The following is a 9,941-nucleotide window of genomic DNA, read 5'->3' on the forward strand; positions in this document are numbered from 1 at the left end:
AGAACCTCAAAAGTGAGGGTCCAGAATAGGGGAAAATAATTTAATACAGTTTTTAAAATAATGTTGATTTGATGGGGGTGTGCTGTAAGCTGGAAAGCAAATTATATGGCTCAGAATGAGATCATAAAGGTTAGGATTAAGGAAATACGTAATAGAAAATAAAATGTCAAAAGACATTTTGATAAGGAATGCTGCACTTCCTTTCATAGACCTAATAAGCAGTAAAAATTAAATACATTATATTGATAATAGACATAACATCAGCAAGAACAAGAAACATCATCAACAGGCGTTTCCAACATTTACTTGCATGATCCTTGATGTTGCATAAGAACTCAGCAGCAGTTTGTGTTGCCTGGAAAAATTAGCAAGAAAAGATGTAAATATTTTAAATTAAAACTGATGAACCAGGCTGAGGATGTAGCTCAGTGGCAAACACTTTCCTAGCATGTACAAGATCCTAGATTGAAATCTGCTCCAAACCAAAATCAAACTAAACCACTGCATCAATCACTATGAATTAAAACCAGCTCTATCTCCATGAAAGCAGAAGAAGCAGTGCTTATAGTCCGTGCCATGAAATTCAAACAACGTGGACTTACTGTGAAAGATACAAAGATACTCAGGAAGGAAAAATTTCCTCTCTAAAACTAAAACTTAGATGAAGCACTGTACAGAGGGAATGGAGGGAGGGTGCGTGCAGCAGAGAGAAGGAAAGCATAGGGAAGATCCACTGTGACTGGGGCTCGATGAGGGCACCCGGATGAGCACAGAAGGAGAAAAAGGTATCGCGTGCATCAGTCTCAGCAAGAATGTCTTTATATAAGAAGACACAACACATTTTCAGAGTTCATAAAAAGGCTCTAAGATGCTAACGTCAGTGAAAGCAAATCCAAAGGAAAATGACAGATGTACAAATGTATTAATGTCTTACCTTCTTTTAACGGGGTCTTGAGTGCCAAATTTTCTTTACATTCATGATGAAAAGCCTTTGAAGGATCAAAGTGTTTGATACCCAGAGCTTTATTCAGTTCTTCCTGAAGTCTGATCTCATTTTGTTTCCTTTTAGCAAGCTGAGATCGGAGTTTTGACACCTCCTATGTGAGAAAAATATAGATAATAAACAATTACTAAAGAGTACAGTGGCAAAATGTGTTATTGTTGCAGGCAAATTCTAAAGTGTTTCTGTATCACACTTAATGGCAAAAGTAATTATTAAACACATACCCATTAAGTCTGAACTACAAAGTGATTTTGAACAGCTCTTGCAAAGGAAATAAAGTTTTTAAAAATTTCTTGTCCTAGCTGGGCATTGTGGCACATGCCTTTAGCGCCCACATTTGGGAGGCAGAGGCAGGCAGATCTCCGTGAGTTCAAGGCCAGCCTGGTCTAGAAAGCAAATTCCTCATTCTGTAGACCAAGCTGGCTTCGAACTCAACAGAGATCCACCTGCCTCTGCCTCCCGAGTGCTGGTTCTTTACTATAAATAGCCAGCCATTCTTCTCCTAGTCTCCTTATCACACCCTTAGACTTTATCTTTTGCAAGTTCTATTGCAATATAGATTTCCTCCTTTGAAAAGAAGTTAGCAGTGCTTTGTTTTATAGCCTGTTTTTCCCTTGGAGCTGAAATTAGGGACAGTGGCAAGCTTCTCCCTTAGTGCCACCTCTGCCCTTGGAGCAGAGTTGTTAGTGACTTTCAGGGAAAAGGGCTGAGGAACAGCCTCATTGCACCCTGCCTTTCCTTGTGTGGGACCATCCTCATGAGCCAGAACAAAGGTGATCAGAGTCCTGGTGTTTCCAAACACTGCTACACAAGTGGGGCTGTGCAGAAGGGATCCTGTGCCCCAACTCTATTTGCCAAAGGACATCACCTCAGCAACTAGGAGCTGCTGGCAAGATTCAAGATGATGTCTTGCTCTCCCTGGAAAGAAGTCTCTGACTGGAAGTTGGGGAAAGAGGAAGACCTGTGTTCTCGGCCATAGTAGTCAGGCCTCCCCTCTCTGGGAGGGAGGGGGAGGGAAGTTGAGGGAAGAAGAGAACAATTTGGTTTCAGATAACACAGACTTAAATCTTTACAAGTTTTTATAGGTCTTTAGTTGTTTCTTCATTTCCTATTTTGTTTTTATTGTCCCTCTACAACTGAGTGTACTTTCCCAATAAAAGTTGAAGGAAAATCAATTGCTAAGGGGCTACAGAGCCACTCAGCAGTTAAGAGAACTAGCTGTTCTTGCACATGACTGAAGTAAATTCCCAGCAGCCACATGGCAGCTAACAACTATCTATAACTCCAGTTCCAGGAGATCCAATGTCCTCTTCTGTCCTCCACGGGTACTGCACAACATGGGTGCAGTTACACACATGCAGGCAATACACTCATACACATAAAATAAAAACAAAGAAAATAAAATAAAAAAATCAGGCCAAACGTGGTGGTGCATACCTTTAATTCCAGCACTTGGGAGGCAGAGGCATGAAGATTTTTGTGAGTTTAAGGCCAGTCTGATCTACAAAGCATGTTCCAGGCCAGCTGGGGCTACAGGGAGACCCTGTCTCCAAAAAGACCCCCGCCCCCAAAAAGCCCAAATCAAATGTTGGCCCGACATCATGAACACTGTAAAATGAGAAATTATAAAAAGGCAGTCAATTAAGGTCTTCCTCTGAAAATGGTCCTAAAAACAAAATAGGAAATGAAGAAACAACTAAAGACCTATAAAAACTTGTAAAGATTTAAGTCTGTGTTATCTGAAACCAAATTGTTCTCTTCTTCCCTCAACTTCCCTCCCCCTCCCTCCCAGAGAGGGGAGGCCTGACTACTATGGCCGAGAACACAGGTCTTCCTCTTTCCCCAACTTCCAGTCAGAGACTTCTTTCCAGGGAGAGCAAGACATCATCTTGAATCTTGCCAGCAGCTCCTAGTTGCTGAGGTGATGTCCTTTGGCAAATAGAGTTGGGGCACAGGATCCCTTCTGCACAGCCCCACTTGTGTAGCAGTGTTTGGAAACACCAGGACTCTGATCACCTTTGTTCTGGCTCATGAGGATGGTCCCACACAAGGAAAGGCAGGGTGCAATGAGGCTGTTCCTCAGCCCTTTTCCCTGAAAGTCACTAACAACTCTGCTCCAAGGGCAGAGGTGGCACTAAGGGAGAAGCTTGCCACTGTCCCTAATTTCAGCTCCAAGGGAAAAACAGGCTATAAAACAAAGCACTGCTAACTTCTTTTCAAAGGAGGAAATCTATATTGCAATAGAACTTGCAAAAGATAAAGTCTAAGGGTGTGATAAGGAGACTAGGAGAAGAATGGCTGGCTATTTATAGTAAAGAACCAGCACTCGGGAGGCAGAGGCAGGTGGATCTCTGCTGAGTTCGAAACCAGCTTGGTCTACAGAGCGAGGTGCAGGCCAGCTGGGGCTACTGGGAGACCGTCTCACAAATACCAAAACAACAACAACAACAACAACAACAACAAAAACAAAAAAGAACTGGGGAGTAAGATAGCTGGGAGGGGTCCTCCTGGAGTCAGAAATTATCAAGCACTCATCTCAGATGCAACCTCTACAAATGAACTAGAATTTGGCTGGATTCATTTGAAGGGCAATTTATGCCCTAGGACACTATGGAAAATGGAATGAACAGCAGCCACATGTTGACAAAGAGAAAAACAGTTCTATCAAACAAGTTATCACCCCAGGGTGACTGTGGGCATGCCCCAGCTGCAGCAGCACTGTTAGGAAGTAAAAGTCCTCAGACTCTGTAGCAGTGAACCACAGATAGGTAGCTCCAGAGGTTGATCTACCCACTGACCTTAGCTCAGGGCTATCAAATCCCAGGCTTATTTTCAGTTTGTATGGTCTGCTCCCAGTCTAAGGGCAGAGTTGTCCTTCCCTCTATCACTGCCTGAGCTGGGCCTCCTACATCTATATTATATGGCTGTGGGCACCCTGCTCGCCTGCTTCTTTTTTTTATTTATTATTTTTTGTTTTATGTGTATGCATGTTTTGCCTGCATGTTGGTAAGTATGCCCATGCCGTGCAATGCCCACAGAGGTCAGAAGAGGCTGTTGGATCCCATGGGACTGAAGTCACAGACAGTTGTTAGCTGCCATGTGGGTGCTGGGATTTGAACCTGGGTCTTCTGCAAGAACAACCAGTGTTCTTAACCGCTGAGTCATCTCTCCAGCCCCAGCCCTCCTGCTTCTTACAACAGAAGCTTCTCAGGGTTGCCTCTCACCTTTGGAGCTATGGCACACGGACTTCGGGCTCCCTGGTGTGTGCCTGTTCCCTGTTCTGAGTACCCCGGTGTAGCTGTTTTAAACAATAGGTTCCCTCTCAAGCTGGTGTCCAACCACTGGCCTCTAAACTGTATAGTGACAAAATGGGTTTCCTTTCCATTGTTGACCATCCACTGGTGGAATCGTGCTGTCTCATCAAATCTCACAATTGCATGAGGCTGGTAAGGGCTGTGGGCCTGTCCTGAGGGTAGGACTGCCAGTCTCTTCAATACTTGTTTACCTTTTGGCCTACAGAGTACCTTATGGCAGGAGCTATGCTCAACTTGGCTACTTTTTTTGCAGCTACTATCTTTTTCTTTACTTCTCAGCTGTCCTGTGACTACCTTTGTAAATTCCTAAGTGTTTCCCCTCTCTGTGTGTCTTTGGAATACAGTCTATATTTTCTTTTCCTTTTTTTTTTTCTTGAGACAGGCTCTCCCTATAGTCTCCGCTGGCCTGGAACTTGATGTAGACCAGGTTTTGCCTCACAGGTGCTGGGATTGAAGGCATGTGCCACTGTGTCCCACTTAGGTATTTACGTTTTTAATAGATTTATTAAGATATAATATCCTAATACAATTCATTCACTTAAAATGTACAACTTAGGGACTGGGGAAATGGCTGAGTGGGTAAGAAAGAGTATTTGCTCTGTGAGCATCAGCACTCCAGTTTGACACCCTAGCACCCATGTAAAAAAGCCAGGCATAGTCGAGCTTGTGCCTGTAACCCCAGATCCTGAGAGCTCACTGGTCAGCCAGTGTTCTAGCTCAGTTCACTTAGGCATTGTGGCACATGCCCTACATGCCCTTAATCCTTGGGAGGATTAAGTGTTCAAGGTACTCCTCAGCTACAGAACAAGTTTCAAGTTAGCCTGGGCTGCATGAGAAAAAGAAAATGTACAATTCAGTGGATTTTAGTATATTCAAAGGTGTGTGCAACCATCATCACTGTTAATTTTAGAATATTTTTATCACTGAGAAAAAAAATATTCAACATCTTTAGCCAGAGAGAGAGGGAAATCTAAAGTACATGGAGGTTTCATCTCACCCACTTAGAATGGCTGTGATAGATACAAAAACAACAAATGATAGTGAAAGAAGAGTCTCACGCACGCTGGCAGGAAGGCTATCCAGTTCAACCACTATGGAAATCAGTATGGAAGTTCCTCAAAACTAAAATTGAAACTATTGAATGATCCAGCTACAAAATTCCTGGATATATACCAAAAAGAATAAAAAATCAGCAAACAATGGAGAAACCTACATACACAGATTGGTGGCAGCAGTGCTCATAGAAGCCAAGCTACGCAATCAGCCCAGGTACTCATCTACAAGAGAATGAGTACAGAAAGCAAAACCCTAGCATTATGGGAAATGAATGGAAAAGGAGACCATCTTGACAAGTGAAATGAGCGATTCAGAAAGACAAGAATCTCAGATTTTCACTCATATGTTGAATCAAGAGAAAAATAAAGACAGGAAAGGAGAAGGGGCATTACTAGGATAGAGGAAGGTCAGGAGGCAGCATGGAAAGGGGCAGAACAGGAAGTATGGAGGGTCATGGGGGTGGGTGTGATCAAAGTGTATTATATGACACATGAAAACCTCATAATGTAACCACTATTCTGTATATGTGCCAAATAAAAAATAAACTAATAAAACTTCCAGAAGGAAAAAACATTTCTCCACTACTTTTGAATATTGCTTGTTTTATGATATTTACAAAGGAATAGCTATTTTACAAATAAAAATAAATGTATAAAATTCTACAGTCTTCCAACTATAGTAGTAGTTTTCAAGACAATAATTTGAAGTCATAAAATCTGGTAACAGGGACTATTTGGTCAACACTAAAATCCACTAACTCTCAAATAAATTCTCTATAAACTATTTTTCTGCTTTTCATTATATTTAAAGATTATAAAGACATAAGCCCTTCACCCTCATATTGTTAATAAAAATAAATGTTTTTACAAACCGATTTGAGTTGGCTATTTTCATCTTTCAATTTCACAACATGCTTGATTTTCTGCTTTAGATTCTGGTGACCCAATAACTCAGCATACGAATCTCTTATTTTATTTAGCTGTTCCTGAGTTGCACCATGTTCATTTAACAATGCCAGTTTCTCTGCTTCAAATGCATCCAGTTGTTGCTGAAAAACATACATAGGTATATAGTTTTAATGGAGTTAAGACATGTAATTGTTAAACTTGTGTGTACCTCCTGCTTCTGCCTCCTCGATACCAGGACTATAGGTGTATGCTACCACAACCAGCCTAAAACTGTTAAATATTACTAAATATTGTTAAATACTGTTGAATATTACTAGTTAATTATTACTAGTTAAATATTACAAAGCATAAAAAATACCAAATAAGCTGGGTGTGGTGGTGCATGCCTTTAATCCCAGAACTTGGGAGGCAGAGGCAGGCCGATCTCTGTGAGTTGGAGACCAGACTGGTCTACACAGTCAGTTCCAGGCCAATTGGGGCTGCAGGGGACCCTATCTCAAAACAACCCCCTCCCCCCAACCCCTCCTGCCCCCGCAAAAAACTAAATAAGAAGAAATACATCAAGCAAAAATGGAGTGTTCTCCCTTATCTTGCAGGCTCTATAAATTCTCCTAAGAATATGCTTTAGACTTTGCATTTTTCATTTTAAGGATCATTAAAACAGGAAGAGCAGTAAGCAAGCCAGCCAGCTTCCTTCCTTGATTTTTGAGAAAGTGTCTTGCTGTTATAGCCCTGGCTGGCCTGGAACTCACAGGGATCTTTCTGCCTCTGCCTTTGAGTGCTGGGATCAAAAGCATTTGCTATTATGCCTGGCTCAGGTCAGCTTTCTTTATCTGCCTCAACTAGAGCACTATTTCATAACCAATACTACTCTACCCGCTTGAATTAGCAGTCACCTCTTTTTTCTTTTAAAAAGATGAATGTATCAGCTGGGCATGGTGGCGCACGCCTGTAGTCCCAGCACTTGGGAGGCAGAGGCAGGTGGATCTCTGAGTTCAAGGCCAGCCTGGTCTACACAGTGAGTTCCAGGACAGCTGGGACTACAGGGAGATCCTGCTTCAAAAAGACAAAAAAAGATCAATGTATCGTCAAGTATGGTAGTCCATGCCTGATATTCCAGCACTCAGAAGGAAGAGGCAGGATGGCCAGGATTTCAAGGCCATTCTCAGCCACACAAACAGTTCAAGGCCAGCCTGGGGTCTCAAGAAAACAAAGAGATGACCAAACATAGTGGCTCATGCCCATAATCCTAGAATTTGGGAGGCAGAAAACAGGAGTTCCACAAGTTCCAGGTAAGCCTGGTAGGCTAGTGAGCACCAGATTAGCTTCGACTACAGAGTGGGACAGTGTCTTAAAAAGAAAACCAGCTGCAAGCTTCCCCAGCCTGACAGGTGATTAATGCAGCTCTCAACTCTGACCACAGAAGCTTCTCATGCAGCAGATGGTGATTAACACAAAGACCCACAACTGGAGAACATGTAGAGAATAAGAGATTGCAGAGTGCTTATCCCCAAATAGGACACCTGTATCAAATCTGATTCCCAACTCAGGGCCATTGTGGCAGAGGGGATGCAAAGGATGTTGAGTCAGAGGTGGTGGACAACCACAAGGAAACAGTGTTCCAGACAACCAGGCAGTGACTTATATGGATGCACAGCAATGGTAAAAAGCATGCACAAATCCACGTAAGTTCAAGCCAGACCTAGATGTGGTAAGTAGGTAAGGAAACCCCAACTCTAGCTGAGGAACTCTTGGCAACCAGTAGCTGCAGGGAGGGAGAAGAGTCAGTCTTTAACAGTATAACTCTGGGTAGGTTAATTAGGCTCCAGTGGATGGCCCCACAGTGAAAGGCATTTAGGGATACAAACCTGACTCTATAGGCCTTTATATACATATAAAAGTGGACATGAAATTGGGCTGGGGGTAGTAAGGGAAAGTGCACATAAGGGAGGGGAGTCTAAATATGATCAAAATAAATTGTATGAAATTTGTAAGAATTCCAAAAAAATAAAATAAAAAAATAAAAAAATAAAAAGAAAGCCAAAAGACAAAATACAATATAAAGTTTAGTATGCTGGGACTGGAGAGATTACACAGTGTTTAAGAGGGCTGGTTGCTTTTGCAGAGGACCTGGGCTGGATTCTCAGCACCTACATGGCAACTAACAATAGTCTGTAACTCCAGTTCCAGGGGAGTTCAACGCCCTCTGCTGATCACCGTGGGTATTGCACGATACGGGTGCACCAATCTACATGCAAGCAATACACTCATACACATAAAATAAAAATATTAAAAAAAGTTTAGTATATTAACTTGAGAAATACAGATCATATCAAAATGTATATCACAAAGTAACAGGTTAATGATCAAACAGTCCTATCAGGAGAGCCTTTGGAAATATTAATTTCAAGTTGCTTATTAGAAAGCATTTTTTATTCTATAAAGGCTATATTAAAATTATCTATTTATTAAATTTGTCAGTTGTATTTCAATGAAGCTGGAAAATCATGTATAGCAATACTGCTTGTAAAATTTTACCGCTCTGTTTTGCTGTTTTTTTGCAGTGCTAGGAATTGAACCTAGGGCCTTATACACACCAAGCACATAATCTTCTACTTAGCTGAATCCCCAGGAAAAATTGCAAACTTTTAATAGGACGTTAAATCTGGAACTGTGAATATATAGTAAAGTGATACTGCAGGAGCACCAAGTCACAATCAAGACTGTAATTCTTTAACAGGGAAGAAAGCAGATTTTTTTTTTTGGTCTTTTTGAGACAGGGTCTCCCTGTAGCCCTAGCTGGGCTCAGTGGTTAAGAGCACTGACTGCTCTTGCAGAGGTCCCCGTTCGATTCCCAGCACCTACATGGCAGCTACAAACTGTCCTTAACTCCAGTTCCAGGGGAATCTGAAGTTGTCTTCTGACCTCTGTGGCATTGCACGACACGGGTGCACTCACATATGTGCAGGCAATACACTCATACACATAAATAAAATATTTTAAAAAAGAATGCTTAAAAAAAACAAAAAAAATTAGCAGTAGTATCTTAGAGGAGATCTTATATAAGATGTTTATCTCAGCCAGTTGGTTCCCTCCTACCTCTTCATTGTCTGCCTGCTTTAAGCTCTGTGTCTTCCTGATAGTGCTTTGTTTCGAAGTCTGAAGCTTTATTTATATGCTGGTGGATTAGACCCATCAGTGTAAGCTAACTTCCTATTACTGATTAATGCTCTTCTCCTCTCAGTATGAACTATATGAGACACCAATTCATGTTTTTTATTCTGTTTTACAACATGCTGTAATGCCATAAGCTAACATTTTTCTAGAAGGAAATGGAATAAATATATATTGCCTATAATTCATTTAAATTCAAGAAGGGATATTTTAACCGTTGAAACAATTGTGAATTATAATTGAGATTTAAAAACTTTTTTAGGTTAAGTGCTATTTATGGAGGTACCTACATGTTGAATAAACCAATTGAAGAAATCATTGTACAAAATGGAAAAGTGGTTGGTGTAAAATCTGAAGGAGAGGTGAGTAAATTTGCTCCTGTGAGGAAAACTGTACCATCTACTCGGTACTTGTATTGGTATGGACATTGATGTTAGATTCTGGAAGAAAGGTAGGTAGGTAGGTAGGTAGGTAGGTAGGTAGGTA

The 9,941-nt window shown here is 41.4% G+C and overlaps 1 protein-coding gene across 2 annotated transcripts in view; it reads right to left on the reverse strand.

Moving 5' to 3' along the window:
- Positions 1 to 6: 6 nt before the first annotated feature.
- Positions 7 to 9,941, reverse strand: part of Hmmr (hyaluronan mediated motility receptor) — a 32,259-nt gene continuing 22,324 nt past the window's right edge. For both annotated transcript variants that reach the window (XM_029554633.1, XM_029554632.1), the window contains 3 exons: positions 6,245 to 6,421; positions 935 to 1,097; positions 7 to 355 (listed from right to left, as the gene is read on the reverse strand). In XM_029554633.1, coding sequence (XP_029410493.1) covers positions 336 to 355; positions 935 to 1,097; positions 6,245 to 6,421 — 360 coding nt within the window. In that variant the 3' untranslated portion in view covers positions 7 to 335. The remainder of the gene's footprint in view (positions 356 to 934; positions 1,098 to 6,244; positions 6,422 to 9,941) is intronic.

This window comes from Nannospalax galili, unplaced genomic scaffold (assembly GCF_000622305.1).
Source record: "Nannospalax galili isolate Female #2095 unplaced genomic scaffold, S.galili_v1.0 scaffold3465, whole genome shotgun sequence".
Lineage (NCBI taxonomy): Eukaryota > Metazoa > Chordata > Mammalia > Rodentia > Spalacidae > Nannospalax > Nannospalax galili.